This window comes from Macrosteles quadrilineatus, unplaced genomic scaffold (assembly GCF_028750875.1).
Source record: "Macrosteles quadrilineatus isolate MER2022 unplaced genomic scaffold, UCM_ALF_1.0 Scaffold_4__1_contigs__length_99947679, whole genome shotgun sequence".
NCBI classification, from domain to species: Eukaryota; Metazoa; Arthropoda; class Insecta; order Hemiptera; family Cicadellidae; genus Macrosteles; species Macrosteles quadrilineatus.
The window spans coordinates 15,201,136-15,221,651 of NW_026542597.1; the positions used below are offsets into that span (position 1 = coordinate 15,201,136).

General features: G+C 35.2%; 1 protein-coding gene across 1 annotated transcript; it reads left to right on the forward strand.

Annotated features, from left to right (window-relative positions):
• The first annotated feature begins 449 nt into the window (after positions 1-449).
• On the forward strand, positions 450-18,867 carry LOC128992768 (uncharacterized). Its single transcript, XM_054416508.1, has 9 exons — positions 450-738; positions 2,644-2,863; positions 4,951-5,439; positions 7,631-7,908; positions 9,635-9,775; positions 12,109-12,250; positions 17,522-17,699; positions 18,196-18,356; positions 18,635-18,867. Exons 1-9 carry the CDS (start codon positions 553-555, stop codon positions 18,865-18,867), a joined length of 2,028 nt encoding a protein of 675 aa, XP_054272483.1. The 5' UTR covers positions 450-552.
• Positions 18,868-20,516: the final 1,649 nt, after the last annotated feature.

The following is a 20,516-nucleotide window of genomic DNA, read 5'->3' on the forward strand; positions in this document are numbered from 1 at the left end:
TATAGGCCCATACTCCAAACCACCTTTTGTATATAATACTGTACACGTTACAGTACTTGCATAATATCATTGAATTTTATAATCAATGGTTAAGAGTGAAAATAATTTTGTTGAGTGCTACAAACCTATTGGATTACTGTAAGGAGAAGAGACAAAAACCAGATCAAAAACTAAACAAAACATAACCTAACCTTAACAACATAACCTACAAGTAGGGAAGTTGGAAGTTGATTCAAATTTTACTTGAATCTCAAAACTGTTAAGTTAAGACTTATATTTGTTTGCTTATTTGTTTATATTTATTATTCGTTGTTATATTTATTATTTGTTTATACATTTGTTTGCTCTTATTGTGAAATAATCAATTTATCCTGTGTTGAAATTTTCTACAATACAATCATGTTTAAAACCCTTCATTCTTAAATTTCCGTTATGGTGGGTGTTAGGTCAAGAAGTGAACTCAGGGTTTATCCCAAGTGAAGCCAAGTCAGTGATTATAGTAAGAAAATGTGATTTTATAATTAATTATTATAAAATAAAAATACAATAGATATGAGGTACACAAATGAAGTTATGAAGTCATACCGCCTTGGCGATTACAGACACTGTTTACATGTTTTTGGCAATAAGTCATTAGGCCTGAGTTATTTACCAAAAACTACTGAAGATACGGCAATTTTAAATCAAATTACTAAAGAATTTATCTTGGAAAATAATGAAGCTCTTTGTCATTCAATTGTAAGTAGGTAGCAAACTATGTATATTAGGCCTATAAGTTAAGCTAATTTAGTAAGTTAGGCTACTGGTTAGTGATGGGGAACTATCCGATAGAAACAAACGATTCATCCGGTTGTTGCGCGCCAACCGATTCATCCGATGGTTATGTTACTTTAATTTTCATCCGGATGAACCATCCATTCAACTTGCGAATCAGCCGAATCAACTATCTCATCTGTCTGTAATCCACCTGGTCCACGTTTTCATTCAATTGTAAAACCATCCGTGTCGCATTTTCATTCGTTATTTTCGTTTAACCTACGAATTAGTTATTTGACAACTGAAACTGTTCTTTATTAAGTGGCAAAATGAATGTTTTTTGGTAGCCTATATGAGTTACCTAATTTTTTACCTTATTTATCCACACATATTAATACTCATTGGTTATTTATTCATCCATTCTCGGGTGAATTATCTGCTCATGCTCTGTAATCTATAATGTTTTACCATCTTAATTGGCATTTTATATGCAGATGTAAAATGGAGTTTTCCGTAAATAAATAAATAGCCTAAGAAAAACATTTCACGCATTCTTCAAACTCGTCCCGTAAACCTTATTATTCCCCCACCACAAATCACGCATTTATTTCCCTTGAATTAGGCAGGCCTACCCAAATGTTTAACAGGTTTGAAGCGTCCTGGAACAGAATTGGTCGAAGCCCCTACCCGCTAAAACATCAAACATCACCCTACTTTATTCATAGACCTTCTATCTTATGATAGGCCTAATTGCTTGTGTGCTTGCTGTTAGTTCACACTTAAAAGACAATTTAATAGTGGTTGACTAGTACTAGGTAATAGGCATCGATGAAAATTGTTAGGCCTATCTTCTATATAAGTTAGTTGGTTTAAATGACACCTTAAAGTTCCAAAATAGGCTGTCATATATGAACCTACCTAGGCCTAAATGTAATTACTATGTAGTTTTTATTCGTTTGGAAGTTAAAGTGGATTTGAGATCATTTTGCATAACTTTGTCTAAGGTCGTTGGAAGATCACAAAAATATCTCATTATGACACAGGGATAACGGTAAGGTAGGTAAATGTGGGGATGTCAAAAATCCTGTTTGGTGATTTGCAGGACCATTTAGCCTACATGTGACACTCTTACCAGAATTGCTCATATTACTCATACTAGTACATATCTAATTGTTTCCTACTGTAGAATACAATTGGAACAATAATAGGCCTCTTGTTAACACTATTGTATAGCTAGAGATAATTTATAGACTAAGTTATTTGTCACAAAAATAAAGCTGACTCCCTTTTATCCAGACTCCTCGGGACCGAGGCCATTCCGGATAACGGGTTTTCCGGTTAAACCGACGTCTCCAAAAACTCGTTAAGACAGACTGTTTACTGTGATATTCGACCTAAATTTAGGAGAGCATTGTATTTAGACAGGTGATCACTGGTCTCAAATCTTTCCCACGAGAAAAATCGTTCCAGTACTGCCCACTTCCTGCCGATCTAGTCCGGTTAAACCAATGTGCTGATAAAAATTGTCCAGTTAAAGAGATGTAATTTTTATAATTGATGTGGTATTCATAATGTAATTTTTGCCGAGTGTAGTTCGGTTAAAAGGTGTCCGGATAAGAGGGAGTCTACTGTACAGAAAATCCAACTTTTCTTTTATATATGTAAGTTAGGTAGGCCTATATTAACAAATTTTGTCACAACATCGATAATTTTCTCAAAAAAGTTTTATCCTGCCAGAGCGACAGCTTCACTGTTCAAGCCACACACCCCTGAAGCAAAAAATAAAGATAAAGTTGCAGCCTGATAAAGGCTAGTACTATTGCTGTATGGTTACTTTATTCAAAACCTAAATGATCCTTTTACTGTAATACTTGTGTGTTTTTCCAGGTTGAGTTTGAAAGAAGTAAACAGACGTGGTTGGAATCTCTGTATCGCTTTACACAACTATACTCCAAGTATAAGAGTTTACTTGTGATTCCTATAGAGCTAGAGATGACTGTGATATACAATACACTGTGGTGGTTTTGGATCAAGCCAAATGTGTTTCCAACGTCTTCACATCATTTAGAGACTTTTTGGAAATCCGTTTCTTGCTGCTTGATTAAAGGTATGAGATTTATTGTGGCTTCAACAATTGTAGCTTATATTTTTCTGTATAAGTTTTACTGTTTTATTGGTATGGCTCTTTGAGCCAACTCTCATGAGAGAAACAAGTCCTTGGATTTCTAAAGTCAACAATGAAGGTGTCACCTTCGTTAATTAAAGAAAACCTTTAATACACAGTGCCAAACCACGATTACTAGAAAAATACCGGTATGGATCATAAACATAAACAAATGACGTTTTTGGCCCGAAAATAAACATTATTTAACATTGCTTAAATGGAACTGCCAAATCATATGTTCAATGCTATTAGTATAGGTTTCGGGCCAACAACGTAATTTTGTTTATGTTTATGATCCATACCGGTATTTTTCTAGTAATCGTGTGCCAAACCTAATGTTTGAGCCATAGTCTAACCTTGCTCAAATCAATGCAAAATGTTAATTGTTAGGTGTAAAAAAGCGGAGGGTATTAATTGACTTTTGACTTAGTAGTTCTTGTAATTAGTATTCTACTAACTTGACAATATCAATTTGTCTAAAGTAACCCAGTAGTGTGTCGACATATTGATCTTGAACATGCAATCTTTATCTTATGAAGTATAAAGTGTCGGTGGACAGAACTGTACTTATTTGAATAATAAATTGCCCTGCAGTTACCCTGCTAATGCAGTACCTATGATAATTATGATGTTAAGTGTTCTGGAAGGCCACTGTTCAATGCTATCCCAAAATAGAGACACTTCTTTGGCCCTTAAGAGGATGGCTTTTGGAGAATAAGTAAACTATTGTAGTTTGCTTGTTTGTGAACATATTTTGATCAAATTTGGAAATTTTTTTTATTTCTTACTAACTATTCACATTTAACAAAAAAAAAAAACTGTTTTACCCTCCCTGATGCAGCAAACCTAAGTACTTGTTAACCTAATTCTATTCAAATCAAGAATAAATGTTAGCTATATTTTTAAGTAGACATTTCAGTGTAAATACAATCAGTCAAATGGAAATTCGCTTAGTCTGCAGGTTTGCTGCGGTGGGGGTATTTTTATTTTTTTTTTAATCCATGTGTGTAGCCCCCAGCTGTTGGACGTAATGTAAGACTAAATTACTTACGTAATTCCCGTCACAGCTCAATAAAATATGTCTATTCAGGACATGTTTCGGTGTTAAAACACCATCGTCAGCTTCAGGTACATAGTGTAGAGTTGATCAGTTGTTAACATCGTCAGAAGATAAACACAGTACGGAAACGAATAAATACATAAAACAATTAAACATTTCAAAAACAGGCCTGTTCTAACAAAGATGACCGACCGCACACTAGGCTGTTACTCTAGTCTGTCCCTTGCTACCTGTACGGTCGGTCATCTTTGTTAGAACAGGCCTGTTTTTGAAATGTTTAATTGTTTTCTGTATTTATTCGTGTCCGTACTGTGTTTATCTTCTGACGATGTTAACAACTGATCAACTCTACACTATGTACCTGAAGCTGACGATGGTGTTTTAACACCGAAACATGTCCTGAATAGACATATTTTATTGAGCTGTGACGGGAATTACGTAAGTAATTTAGTCTTACATTAAAACCTTATTGCTGTAATGCAGTTCACTCAAACTCCTTTTGCTTTTTTTTTATCGTGTTGCAACCTTTCATTTAAACTTCTTTTGCCCATTTTTTTAGACCTTATCACAGCACCGCAGCCTATCACTCAAAAATATCTCTTCTTTTTATCATCTTAATGAATGACCCTCAGACTAATATAAAAATAAGTTGGTTATAAGAATTTTTGTCTCCTCACTATACATGTTTGATAATTAATTAAACTATCGTATGGGATATCAATTTTGGCGTTTAGTTATCATCCTGTTACTCAGTATATTTCTCAACAAGTATCCCAATGTCAACAATCATACTAATTAGAAATGTAAAAAAAGTTATTTTTCTTGGCCAAAAGTATCTTTTCAATTATTGATCATTTTTCAGCCTCGGTCGTTCAACTTGAGGTCATTTTGAAATGAATGATTAAACCCTAACTATTGAATAGGTACCATTCAATTACAATAAATAAAAAACTATTCTTTGTTTTTACAGTGCTTAAATCAAGAGGAGAAGTGATTTTAGGCGAAGATGCTTCCGACGATGTGTCAAGTGTCGTAAGTTTACTCAAACGAGCTTCCGACCAACTCTTGTGCCTCAGCCCGGTGGCTTGTGTCAGATTGTTGGATGTAATAACAACCATAACCCAAGTGTTACTCAAGGAGGCGTTATTTGGTACTGCCGCAGAATGTATGACTATGATGTCTAGAATTGTCCATAAAATTGACGTGTTGCGTCTTCATGTTGAAAAAGGCATTGGTCTAACCACTGACAAAGAAGAGTTTTATTTTAAATTTGGTTTCAAATGTTTAAATTCTACAGCTTCGCTTAAGGACTGTACTGATTCCATCAATGCTTTTATTATCACTAGTAGTATGAACTGTGAGTTGAATAAAGAATATGAGCAATCAATCAAATGTTTGGAAGCAGTGTCTAAAGAAGATAGTTCAAGTTCGGATAATTTTTTGATAAATTATTTAAAAGGTGAGTCTGTTGGTAGCTTAATTTTGGTTGGTTTGCACATTTCAGTAAAGACTTTGTTACGTTTCAAGTGTAGCTTGTTTTAACTTCTTTCCTACTCCAAAAATCAGGATTAATGACTTGACCCTTACAGGTATATATATTGAAATAGATAACTAGAAAAAATATTTCTCTCTAATACCAAAATGACAAATCTATACTATTATATAAAAATCTAATGGTGTCTGTCTGTATGTGTGTTACTAATAGGTGCAAAAACTACTGAACCAACTGGGCTTAAATTTTACAAAAATAAAGCTACCATATCAAGGACCATTATTGTATTATTCACATTTCGATACTGACCGTAGGCTTTGCCCCTTTGGCTTTAAAAGTTCTGAGGTGAACATTTTAAAAGTAAATATTGATTGGTCTCCATGGCTGCTATGAGAACACTAACAATGTTTGTTTACATTTGCTTTGACATTTAAATGTAAACAAGAAGAACTGCTAAACTGCATATTTCACAATTTCAGACAGCTGATACAAAGAAATTAAATATAATATTTTCCATAACTATGAGGTAGGCTTATTTTAATCTAACCTTTTATCATGGATTATTTATTCTAAAACTATGTCAATGATTATAGAAAAACAAAAGATTCTATAACCATTGCTGTATCAACTCAGGCCCTGCTTTGGATTTTTAAAGCGTCTAATGAAACATATACTGTATTTGCTATTACATTTTTTAGTCCTTGATGCTTTGATAATCATACTAGTTTTTTTTCCGCTGTCTTTAATGCTAAATTATTTGTTTTACATTTTTTATAGTACCTATAGATATAGTTTCTTTAATATTTCAAAAGACTGTATTGATAAGGCACAGCAATATTTCTAAAGTTTATAACAGATGACTTAGTTTTGCTAATTATTTATTGTGAGTGAAGAAACTAAAGATGGTAAGGATTTGTGATTTAATATATAGAAGAGATAAATTAAAAAAAAAATGTTATTTAAACTTAATAATTAGTATTTTTGAAACTTCAAAATTGAAATTTAAAATGTCAATAATAAATTAAAAGATATGTAATTAAGGGAGATGAAGGTAAATCATGTACCGTATGTCAAAGTTTTATTCTAAGATTTCAGTTTTTCTCATATCAGCCTACACAAGATTTAAAATTAATCAAAAGCAAAATGGTGGTATCCACTACTTACCAGATTTAAAAGTCATAACTTAAACGTTTCTATTAAGGCCATAAAAGTTGAATTTTGTTTCTAAAAGCGTTGGTGGATGTGTAACTATTATATGCAACAGATGTTAAGATTAAAATGTTTCTATTTTGTGTCCTCTTCCCGTTGCAAAGCACGGGTACAACAGCTAGTAAGTCATAAGTTACTTCCATTTGGGAAAAAGCACAAGTGCTTTTCCAGTCATATGTTTCCAAAATGCGGTCATGATTGCTCAACTGTGCCTGTTTGTTGGCTTTCATTTTTACAACAATGCTACTTTGCAAGTCACATGCTCAACAAATTTCATTAGACAAGTCAAAATAGAACTCGAGTCTTTGTGACGTGTTTATCATGGAGCTTGTAGGAACAAAACAATATTAACTAAGTGTGAATGCCAATTGTATATTGAAACTTACTGTTGATGGAAATAAACAACTGTAAACTTTAAAAATTAAAATTTATTCTACCTTTGACTGTTAATAGTCGTGTTCATACCATTTTCATGTAAGAATTGTAGTACGAGTCAGTTTCAAAATAAACATGGGCTTAGTTGACTTAAACCATTAATAGTGTGTGCAGATGTAAATTACTGATTTTGGTCAAATTCGCCAAATTCGCCAAATTTCCAACCATGCCAAATTACAAGGATGAGTTAGATAGTTTGTTCACTACATCATTTTATGTCAAATATAGTAAGTTAAGTATTAAGATAACAAAATGTCTTCTATTTACAGCAGCACACTACATGACGGGCAACTTCAACTGTGTTCTTTTTCAACAAAGAATTAGTCTCAGCTAGTCTATATAAATTGGGTTCAAGATTCAAATAGTCTTTATTCAATATGTAACATTTATAAAACATACATGTGTCTGAATAGAGTCAAAATCTATATATAAATAATAGGTTGTACCTACCTCATTAACCATACGTAAGGTCATACGTACATTGCGATTGACCAACTCTCATCACTATTTTCAGCGCACTGTAACTTGATGTCTCAACAGCTGATAGAGGCAAAGCTGTGCCTAGCCTACGTCATGTCAGGGCCAGTGCCGCCGCTGCAGCTGGCGCACTACAGGTTGTTGATGGCACGACTGCTCGGTGCACAGGGCGAGCATCAGACAGCTCTGGCGCAGTGCGACGCCGTGCTAGCCTCACACCCAGACCACTTTAGGCTGGCTAGCCTCGCTGCACATCTTGCGTCACAACTGGTAAACACCTCCGTGAGGCTCAGCTATCTCAGGAAGCTTGTACAGGCAAGATATTTTAATTTCATGTAGAGTTTCAATGTATTATAAAACCAGTGGGATCATTTAAGGTTTTTTTATATATTTTGCAAACCCTAGTCTTATTAATGTTACTTTATGTACTAATTCTTTTCTGGTTGTTCCTGTGTTTCAGTTTAACTAGGCATCTTCGACTTCTTCTGTTATCTATAGACTCTTCCAACTTCTACCATACCACTTCTATCTTCTCCATATCCCTTATCATCACATTTATACTTTTTTTCTAGGTTAGCTATCTCAGACTGCATGTCCAGATACCAGTAAAATATTTTAATTTTGTTGTGGGCCTACATTGAATTTTTTTACTGCGTTCACTCTTGGTATTATTTATGGTATTTGAGTTTTCTTGAATTTTGTTGTCAATATCCTTGGTTTGTCACCTATCTCTATTACCTCTTACATTCTGGTTTCGTCTATCCATCTATAGTCCAGCTTTCTCAGTGGTGGAGTTGTAAATTTTCCAGTGCGAGAATATTCACCTTTGTCTCAGAAAAAAATTGGGTCCCCTATTAGTATAGGTAAAGTATTTTTTGATAAAAGCAGAGTAGGAATACCACTTTCACACGTTTCTGCCCCAATACATCACTGCTGTTCCTCTAAAATCTGTCATCTCACTTCTCTCTTCTTTACCATTTCTTTTGTCCACCTTACTTCTAGGCCTTCATCTCCGTCACCTTTCCTTCTATATACATCCCCCATTTTACTAGGGATTCCCTCTTATTGCATTCTTCTCACGATGTCCTTCATTCTTGATTTTAACTCTCCCTCTGAAGTTGTGTTTAACTACTCATATTCTGATCCTTTGAAGAGTGTCCTTTTCACAGTTAAAAGCTGTAATATATGGCTAAGCTTATATTAAAATAATATAATAATAGGAAGGTATAATGTGTTGTAAGCCCCACTTCTAAATAAAAAACCAATAAACAAAAAATCTTAAAATTTGCGATGTTTGTCATAATTAGAAATACTGGTGTCCAATTTCCTAGGTAATGCTAATCTGATTACCTATGCTGAAGCAAACTGTACAGAATTTTAGGGAAATTGTTAAATTTACGTAACATAACCAACTAATTACAAAAATTATATTTTATAAAGGTAATATTTATTTAATGCTTAAATTTTTAAAATCATCCACTGCCTCAGAAACTGCTTGAAATTCACTCGTTACTTTACAATTTACTACCGAATTGTTTAAAATCTTGAGTTAAAAACTAAGTACATGGGTTTGGATGAACACTATTTTAGAAGTTGCTCAGGGTACATGTCAAAAACATAATACAGTAATACCCCTGATATCCGGCCTCAGAATTTCCGGTCCTCGGCTTACCCAGTCACTTCCCAGAATCGATAGTAAAAATATTTCCCAGGGCTGTACATGTAGTCTCCATGACGTTCTCATAGTTTATCTGTTTCCTGTACATTTTTAATTTTTTTCTACATTTTTTCCTGTACATTTTTGAATACATTTTTAGCGGGTTCACTACTCAGTTGAGCTAGAACATTCCAAAAAGAGACTTAAAAACTACTTTTAACCATACAACAGTTGTTATTAGATCAAAATTATTGTTTTAATATAGTTTGGTCATTCGGCCAAAATGTTATCCGGTCAGGGGCTCGGTCTCATGTAGGCTGAATATGAGGGGTTTTACTGTAATTTACAAAAACATTTATTATATATTTGATTTAATTTTTACAGAGTTTGAAAACTGAGTTATCACAAGATAATGGACATTTTGAAAGTTTTGAAGAATGTTGCATTTTAACTCTTTCGACACAATTCTCAATTAGTTTGCCAGAAGCAGTCTACACACTGGCTAGGCAGCTGTACCTCACTGGGGTATGTAAGTACCATTTAATAAAAATAATTTTGTATTATTTTTAACTTTTGTATTTTTTACTCTCTATTATGATCAATACAGTAACGCCACTACTGAAACACGTACACTTAGCCACTGGTCTAAGACTAGTCGTAAAGGGTAGCAGAGTGGTATGCAAATATGAGGAGTTGACAAACTATTTATGAACGGATTGACGAGTATTTTTTTTTTTATGGTGGGTATGCCAAATGTGAAACCAAAGGTACAGTCAAGTTCAGGCAATTAAAGTATTACGTGTATCTTCAAAGTGAATCAGAGTGGCTTAAGGGTTTGACTTGATGCATCTGTTAAGCTATGGTTCCACAGGATGCGGAATCTCCGCCATGCGGTGCGTAATTTTTCGCAGCGAAAAATCAGAGGGGTGGTTCTACAGACTGCGAAAATAACGTTGTGGAGATTCAGTTCTGTCCAAACTAGCGACGAGTATGGATAGAAAGAGGAAAGCCCTTTTGGCTTTGATGCTATATGATGACATTGATGATGATGTTGTCGATCTTTTATCTTTGTTAGTGTCAAGTCGCAGTGACCGAAGTGACATATTTAAGAATTGGGACAGTGAAGGGGCGTATAACATTCTGGTTCGTAATCATTTAGTTGACAACGAAACCAAGTTTAAGCGGTACTTCCGTGTGTCAAAAGACCAATTTTTCTTTTTGGTTGATCTCATCAAAGATGACTTACCCACCAACGCTACTAATCGAGACAAACAACCATTGAATGCCGAGATGAAACTAGCGGTAGCACTAAGGTATGTACCAATATTAAGTATTTTTGCTATTTATTTAACGAAACTTAAGGGGTTTCAATCACGATCAGATTCCGTTCAACACTTGATACCCAAACATCTTAGGATAATTGTTCGTCAGGTCTACCATTTTTGACAGTTTATGTTAAATGTATTATAATAAGTTAGTTTGTTGAAAGTCGGTGTTGCGATTATAGGTATTACTTTATAATTGGCTCAAATGTTGTGTATAGGTAAACGTGACCTAAACAAACCATTACTTTTATCATTGAATGTATTCTGGTGTGATTGTGTGCATACGTCTTCGCTAATTTCTCAGAAAACCCATTCCTCGTTCAACTTCCACAGCACATCATGTTGAGACACCAACTCGACAAGTTCTTCCTCTTCGGTCGAAGAAAAACGTTCATCTATAACTCTTTTTACAGCACAAGATATAATGAAACTGCACGGTCACAATATTTGATTGTTCTTCTCCGCTGGCGGAATCCGCACTGCTACTGCTCTCAGACCAGTATGATTTCTCCGCCATGCGGAACGGAAATTTCGGGATGCTGAATTGCAAGTCAGTGGAACCGCACACATGGGAACTCCATTAAACCAGTGTCGTTTTAATTCCGCAGCGGAAAAAATCGCACCGCACGGCGGAGATTCCGCATCCTGTGGAACCAGGCCTTTAAGGTGTACAGTCATGCCAATCAGAAATAGTTCGTAATTGTAGAGTAGACTCAATAGAAGACCACGGAAGGTCCAATTACTGAAGATCGGGTAGTTGAGAATCTACATGTTAATGTTTTTAAGGGGAGCAGAAGGTTAACAGATATTAATTATAGAGTTTTTGAATTATCTCGACTATATTTAAGGAAGATTTTGTGTTTTGGGTTGCTATGCCAGTGAAACTTTTTTACATTTTGAAAGGGAACGTGACAAATCCTAGTTTTGTTACTATGATGTTAATGACAACATCTTGTTTGAAAGCATCATTATTAATTGATACCCCAATGACAATGGCATCTGGGCCCAGAAACAGTCTTCAAAGAACAACATTTGGATTTGAAGTCGAGCACTATAACCACACGGACACCCAGACTTTTAGTTCGTAGTTTCGCATTTAGGCTATGAATATAGACACCTTTAAATCAGAGTTGTATTTTTCTGTGTGAGCTGAGTAGGTTACTCATTGAGTTATTTAAGGATTTTATAATGGGAAGGTTTAACAGCTTGCTTACCTTCCTGATGAAAGTTGAAAATGCACAATAAACACATCGAATCTTCAGAGGTACTAGCTTCTTCTTCGGTAGCAGATTCTTTCTATGTTCTTGTTAGGTATAGTACATAGTCTCAAGATCATAGAAAGACTGTTTTACTGAAGAAGGAGCTATTAGTTCAGAAAGTGTTGTGTTTATTTGTGCATTATCATCTATTTTTGTCAGTACGGTAAGCCTGCTGTACCTATCCTTTACAAAATCCTCAAAAACTTTAGCCTAAAGTCATTCCTACTGAAATTGTTATATTAATAAGTTGTTTATTATTTGTTTGACTTTACAGTATCATGTAAAGTCACTGGATAGCTACAAAGAGTTGCTGGAACTAGTTTCTCAGTCTGCAGAAGTTTCCCCCCAGCTGCCTCACAGATCTCAGATTACTCAGGAATGTATTCTTGCACACATCAAGTCCAACAACATCTCTGGTAACATAAGCTTAACTTTTTAACATAGTTCAATTTCAATTTTTTTCCTATTACTAGTATTAAATTAAGTTTCAACCTTTGAAGCTCCCAAAGGGGATGTATGTATCACAAATGTAACCCAACCAAACTTTTACTTTACAAATATCTAAGAATGAATTAGTTTTTCAATCCATCCAAATTTTTTAGTTTGCTAACACCTCATTTCTTTTCTACTTTGTCAATTTATTTATTTTGCATAGCAATTTCCTTGTTTTTGTAAGCACTAGAAAATGGCCTACTCTTAACCACATTCAGCACCTCTTAAGCTTTTAACGTCCGTAATACTTTGTCTGTGTCTTTTATCAATCAAAATGTGATCAATTTGATTTCTAGTCCCTTCGTCTGGTAATACCCATGGTTTTCCTTGGGAATGAGGTGCTTGCAACTGTACAATTTGTGGCACATGCCAGGCTAAGGAGCCTAGTTCCATTTTTGTTACTGTTACTATGTAAATTCTCTTTTCCACAATAGTCTTTCCATATATCTTTTTTGCCAACTTTTGCATTTAGCATCTTAGTATAATTACTTTCATATTTTAGTTAGGTGTTTTACTCACTAATAACTGTTCTAATTGACCATAAAATCATCTTTCCCGTCATCACTCTTATCCGAGTTGTAACACAATTGGAATACAACTCCATTGGAACATAAATGTTTACAACAGATACGTTTTTAAATTTTCCTTTTAATCTTACATAACACAGTCTTTCATTCACAGCCTTAAATTTGACTAGAGTATCTAGAATCTTTTCATTCATGGCAAATCCCACTCCTGTTTGATGTATGCCATCACTAATAGTGGAATGTGAAATTTCAAGTGGTAATAATTCCTTTAAATGGTCACCTAATTTCCTGCAGGGCTACAACATCCATTTTGTACTTTTCCAGTTCCTGATAATAATGTCCATAGCACCTGACACCTATAGATAGCGGTGACAACGTTCCAGCTTCCAAATCTCGAGTCATATCCAGCTTTGGTCGTTGTCCAATGTGATTCATCCTATACGAGGCATTCCGTAACCAGGGTTGTTTTACAAGGGAGGGTGGTTAGCCCATCGCCTCAACCCCCAATATAAATGGAGGACCTACTTCTGCGGGTCCATCGGACCTAGCCGGGAGAACTGACAAGCAGATCCACCGACCTTTCCCCTATCCGCCACCCAGGGGACGCTCCGTATACGCTGAAGTAGGAAAGCGCACGGATACTTTATTACTACATACATAAAATACTAACACTAGGTACAAAATATGCTTAATACTATATAAATGGCATACTTAACTAACGAGTTGGTTCTAACTCATATACTGTTTCATCTTCTTCAGATCTTGTCCTTTTTTTCTGTTTGCTTGTCTTCAATCGGCTCACAGTGTTGTTGCAGAACTCTTCAGTTTCCTCTTCTTAAAGTTTGCCAGATATTCTATCTTCTCATCCATAGTTGCATCATCTCCAACATGTCATCATTGACACTTTAGTCTAAACAATCATTTCAACTATGTGGATCCTTTTTGTTTCACTGGAGCAATACAACGTAAGGTCTCTGTGTAGTTCTATTAATCTATCATTTTCCCAGGAGTTGCTACTTGGTTGCTTACTATATTGACCCTTTGCTAGATCTTATGTAGCAATAGTGACAAGAAGGGAAGAATTCTGCCAAGCCTTCAGTGGTATTTTATCTTCCAGAGCTGCTCTATGTTGTCCCCTCTGGAATGGAGCAAATACACTTAACTTTCCTGAATCTGTATTCTTCCTCAAAACAATTTTTGCAGGAGGAAAAGTTTTATCTTGCATCAGTTTAATGTGTCAGTGAATTAAATAAATAAATTGTTTCTATGGAGACATAAAATTATTTACTAACATGCTGTTTTTTAAGAACCTTATACCTTTTACAATGAATGGCTAGATCTAGCCATTCCATTTCTATTGCATAAAGTTTAAGCGAAATTTAGAATGAAAAAAATATATTATCTATATATAAAAGCCAAAAGTACCCATGAACTTTTGAGAAAAAAGCCACACCCCCATAAACCATATACTTAAAATGTTCGTTATGACGAGAAACGTTGCGTAAAACAACTATCCATTATTTCATAAATTGCCCTTTAAAGTAGTAATTCCTTTCTAAAGGGAACTTTCCATATACCTAATGTTAAAAATACCTCAGCTGTACTTATTTGTTTGTATTACTGTATTCTGTTTTGTTTATTTCAGCTTAACCTTTTATTAATACTTATTAAGTCAAATGGGGTGAAGCCCGTGGGTAACAGCTAGTTTATTTAAATTAGATTTATTTATTTATTTATTCATCCCGACGGCAATCGCCATTTTATAAAACAATACATTAGACAAGATTTACATGCAACAAGATAATACAATAGAAAACATCAATAAATGAGTAAGAAGTTTGGTGGTGGTGGTGGACAGTTTGAGTGAAATTGCAACAGTTACAACATTGTGAAAAAAAGTAACAATAACAAGAAACAGTGTAAATAATTAACATCAATAACAATAACAAGAAACAGTGTAAATAATTGAGCCTCCAACATGGGTCACACTAGGCTGGCATCAGCCGTCAAATTGAAAGAAGCCGCTAATCAGCTTAATTTAACAAAGTTTGCAGCTGGCACTGGTAGCCACGCAAGTATTTGTCAGCGGCTGGCGAAGTCAGAGATGTACAGCTTTTGGGAGGCAAACATCAGTCAGCTGGTCACATGATCACTCGCTAAAGACAGCCAAAAGCAATGTCTGGCCACCTCTAGAAGCGTGTCAGCGGTGACCAAAGTAACACGGTGGTTTGTTGTGTCCTTGTTTGTTTTCAATGGTTCTATATGATTATGTTAGTAATTTGTAGTGTAGAAAAACTGAGCTAAAGTGGTCGGGGAACAGGCAATTATTTATTTTTAATTTTGATCCGTGCTTGTGGGACATTTCTTCAAAGTAGTATTTAGGAACTTCAAAGAAGCAGCTTACAGTGAGTTTTTGCAAAACCTCAGGAATGCTGGAATGCTTGCTACAGATTTTCTTCACACACACCATCAATAATCGCTTTAGTATTCGTTTACGAGGTCCCACAGACAGCTAGCGACTTGAACTGATTAGGCGAGAGCCCGAGTATTGTGACACTCCTTATACAGGACTTATTGTGATTTAAAAAATTTAAAGAGCCTATTCTTTAGAGGGATGAACTAAGCAAATAACCATAATAGTTTTTGTAAAAATGTAATGTATAATGTGTTTTTTGTTGATGTTTTTTAGGGCCAGGAAGGAAATATTTTGATATATTTCATCAGTGTGTTTTCAAGTGACTCTTTTTGACCTGAGAAGAAAATGAGCGAGGGTTTAAAAGACACTTATGTGATGAACAACATTTTTCCTCACAAAATATTTTAATGTAAAGATAACTCCTCAAAACAACTTCCAACTTGATTTAAATTTGTTTAATGCAAACTAATAGCTGTTGAGTAAGTGATTCAATCATTTATTACGATTGATTATCATTATTACGATTATGTTAGTCTCTAAATTATACTATTAATATGTCAATATGAATCATTAGATACTTAATTTTGATAGGCCTACATGGGATCGCTTAAAATTGGTAAAAAACTGAGTTTCATGGGCGCCCGCAGGATTTGGAACAGGGGGGTACATTATATTGGTCTAATGAACATCTGGGGGGTCCGCAGCCTTCCCCAGAAAATGTCTGAAAATATAATGTTTTAAAACATATTTTTATGCTATTTGGTAACACATAGAACCAACCAAAACTAAATAGTATATTGTGCATTAAGGAGAGTAAAACAAAAAGTCATCGTTTATATGCCAACATTAAAAACTAATAAGCGATTTGAAGTTATTATGTATAATTTAAGGTTAAATCCACAAGCCAAACAATTATAAGGGAAAATAAATTTACAGTTGAATAAAGCTTAGATGACAGCCAAGAAACATAGTTTTGTTAAAGTATAAAAGTAAATCTGTGTGTAAACGTAAACTACTTATTTGAGTTAAACATTAATTTAAAAATTTCGCAGAAATGACCATTATTATGAACGTTCTTTTAATTTATTCCTTATTTTTATAGCCGGGGGGGGGGGGGGGGGGTGCACCCCCCTGTGGGCGCCCATGCTGAGTTTATTTTACCCTAGGGAGTAAAAGAGCTACTGCGCTACTTTAGATCCGCAATGCTTGTATTCAAAGCAATATGATGAAAAATGTGTTTACTTACACACACGGGTGGCCAGTTTGTAGTGTGGGACTCCTGGCTTTAAGACCAATAGACTACCCATTAAAAACCTTCGTACTCTTCGGACACTATCTTGGGAACAATTGTTGCTCTTATTCAGAACTAGAGCGAGTATGCTTGTGCCCAAAGGCCTCACTTCATGTTCAACCGTTCATTTCTTACACAACCTAGACTGCAATCCAATCTAGGTCTTTAGTTTCTACTTGGAGGTTTGGAAGTGCAACCAAATTTCTTCTCCCCCTGCATCATGATTTTACAAATCAATTGAACCGACAGCACCCTAAGTCAGTGTTTCCCAACCAGTGTGCCGTGGCACACTGGTGTGCCGGGAGGCCTCTGTAGGTGTGCCGTGAAATTTTAAGTAGTTAAACAATTTTTGATCAAGAAAGAAACTTTTAATGAGCAAGCGTCAAGCACAAATTTCCCACTAGAACTCAAACCAGGGTTTATTAAATATTTCTCACTCATTATTGGTAAATTCATACAACATTTTAATCAAGCTCAATGTTTTATTATTATTTAAAACTTCCCACTTAATAAACACTAAATAATGTAAGCATGTTAGATAACAAAAATGTGAGTTTTATATTTTTTACCTTATATATACTGTATATATATATATTTACTAGTAAAAACTAGGTTTTACGGAGTAAGATTTAATTGAAAAAAAGAGTTTTTATGCACTTACTAAATGTAATTTTAACCAACGATATTTTGTAGACAAGTGTGCCGTGACTACAAACTTGTTCTAGTTAGTGTGCCCTGAACGGAAAAAGGTTGGGAAACACTGCCCTAAGTTGTTGAGTGGCCTCCAGTCATATCACAATGTGGACAGTGGAAGAACACATGTTCCACAAAGTAGTGAACACCCAAGCAGTAAAGTTGGTTGGGTTCAACTTGGCCATCAGGGACTGAGTCATCATCCTATTCTAACCTGGGAAACGGCTTAGGCACTGTCATGCGAATTAATCAGCCCATATGATTGTAGGAGGTGAACAGCTGTGTCGTCAGCTGATCAAAGATCATCTGCCACACTCTGGTGGTAAATGTAGTGTGTGGGAGGATTACCTATACACACAGGAAGATGATGTCATCACTCTAGTGCTGCTTGCTGACCTTCTTGTAGCTGCTGGCAACAAGAGGAAAGCACTTGAAGAACTAAATAGGTAAATGATAGTTGATTTAAGAGTCTACCTAGCCATTCAGTTTAACTATCAGGATAAGTTCGAATTGATTTCAATTGAGGGTGTAACATAGTGGTCAATGGTCTAGATTTTTAGTATAGGACCTCTGCAAATTAGAGGGGTTAAATTGAGGCTGAATGGGAAAGAGTGCGTAAGCAATCTGTGCAGTTAAGCTTGCTGCTCTCATTAAATCCTTAAATCCTTAATTTAAATTGAGTCAATATTCAAAGCTCCTTTAAAACAGCAGAATATACATTCGTTTCACACACTTTTTTGCATCAAGATACTGGTACTTGTTAATTTTTTAACACTATGAAATTTTTTTTCTGGATCATGTCTATACAAATACAAAATTTAAACACCTGTGCTATTTTTAGGTGGTCCGTTTGTTCTGTTCACTACTGGTTTGAGTCAAACTTTAATTTGTTAAAAGTCTTTTTCATTACTAGGGCTTATTTGATACTACATTTGGTTCCAGATGTCAGAATGCGTTGTCTGAGTGGAGAGAACAGGCTAAGTGTGAGACTGACATGCAGCTGTGTGATTGGCTGCTGTGTCGTGTCATGTTACGCAAAGCCAAGATTAGCAACTCTTCAGATGCAGTTCACTACTTCCGTAGATCTCTTGCGTACAAACCAGGTAAGGTAAAACTAGCAGCAGTATATTTTACAATTGATGACAACACTTTTATGTGAGCTATTCATATTGAGCATCATACAGTAGATAATCTAAAACTTCTGTAGGAATCTGATAATTCCTTGTTTATTTTCTGTTTACACATCAACTATAGAAGAGTTACACAATAGTTTCTGTGCTTGACAATTTGATTTGATATGGCAACAAATAGCAACTGAGGAATCAGTTTTGGATCTCCACTTTGTGACTGTGGGGAGATTACAGGAGTTTGCCCTGTTTAGGAGACAAAGAGGCGATGTTCCACTACAAGCAGTGGTCACTGTGGCACCCGGACCATGAGTCGTTCGACCCTGGTGACTCGTCCGCAGCTGTCACCTTCCCCGTGGACGAGCTGCACAACCTTGCTGTCCGTTACGTGCTCGGCTGCGCTGTCAGTGAGGAGGAGTGGAACCACCTGTTCAACCAGGAGACCAGCCAGAACCTCATCGAGTCACTGTTTGACGATGACGAGTAATTATATTTGTACGTTTTGTAGATTTGTTTTTTTACTTTCCTAACTCCCTAGAGTTTAATCGGTCTTGTGTAAACTGTTTGGAACTGAAATCAGCTAAAACGAAACCAATGAATATAGCTATGATTGCAGGGTGTCCACATTCTGGAAAGTCAGGGATAGTCATGGAAAGTCATGGAAAAAAATTCTGGTCATTGACAGTCATAGAAATAGGCAAAAAGTCATGGGAAGTCATAGAAATCACCAATGAAGGATGGATTTCAGGGGTCCTTTCAATGATCTAGTCAGCCGTAACCCGAGCTATTGTAGCATTTTTCTGAATTTTTCACAAATATACGACAATTCAATTTATACAGTTGTCTTAGTTTATGGGTTTTGAGTTTGTATTTAGTTCATTGTTGTACGCCATTGTTATTTGTTAATACGTATTTCAATATTTTCTGTCTAGGCAGTATTATTTGTGTGTTTACAGTATATTATAATTTTCGAGTAAAGTTCGTGAGTCATGGAAATCAATGGTTAATGGTCATGGATAGTCATGGAAAGTCAGGGAAATTAATGACAAAATTTCTGTGGACACCCTGGATTGGTTTGAAATTTGAATGAATAGATGTTAACGCAAATGGTGTGTTTATGTTGACTAATACAGATTATACGAGTGTCGTTTTTTAAGTAAGGGTCGTATTTGCAAATAGCTCCACAGTTTCTCACTGCTAACTGACATCTTTGTGACAGAATGACAACATTTACAGCTCATGTTTACATTTCAAACGTTCAATTAGCTGATGATGTGTACGTTTTGCTGTGTTCACTAAATTGTTCTTATAGTTAAATCTCCCGCTGTGTGTGAGAAAAGGTCTGTAATATGTTTTTTGATTACAAGAAAAACATATGATGCCGACAGATGACTGAAAGTTATGGCGCAAGCGCAATGAGTGAGAGTAAAGTGTAGAAATGAATGGGTTATGGAGCGCAAAATTCTTAAAATGGCTGTGAGAACCTTTTTCCTTTGTGCTCTTCTGTGAGTTGTTTGGGTAACCACCAAAAACACAATTCCTTTCAAAATGAACATTTTTACAGCTATTTTTATCCCTGAGAAAGTTAGTGTATTAGTCATCACTTTATCAAGGATAAGTATTTAGACACATCTGTTGATTACAATTTTTATTGGTTCTGTTTTGTTTTACCCATTCATTGCCAGTTTTAAAAAACTACCCATTTAGCTGAAGCCACAATAATGACCAGTTTCTTTATGTAAGGTTTATTATTAGTAATGGTAGGATTTTGTTATTTACATGGGTTATTGCAGGTAAAGTCTCCGGTGATCGCAAAGGCATTGTCTCCTATGGTCTCGTCAAAATTAAGAGCATCTTCTACAATCCAAAATACATTATCATCTTTGTCTCTCACGATCACAGTGAAATAATTGCATACCCACCAATAAACTGAAACCTACATTATCAATTATTTCCTTAGTACCAGTTTTCTTGCTAAAATCCGGTAAATCCAACAACAGACTTTATAAATTGACTCTTTCCTAATCTGAATTATATTATTAACTTTAAATAGTGTAGGTAGACTTCTTACCCCCTCAGTAAAATTAACGCCTGTTTTTCATGTTTGTTTCATATTTTAAATTGATCTGAGCATGG

What these genes read in the sequence shown, in the direction of transcription:
- LOC128992768 (XM_054416508.1), top strand. Translation starts at nt 553, where the DNA reads ATGAGGTACACAAATGAAGTTATGAAGTCATACCGCCTTGGCGATTAC. An exon ending in AAGCTCTTTGTCATTCAATT is followed by an intron (nt 739 to 2,643) that starts GTAAGTAGGTAG and finishes GTGTTTTTCCAG; the next exon opens with GTTGAGTTTGAAAGAAGTAA. An exon ending in GCACTTGAAGAACTAAATAG is followed by an intron (nt 17,700 to 18,195) that starts GTAAATGATAGT and finishes ATTTGGTTCCAG; the next exon opens with ATGTCAGAATGCGTTGTCTG.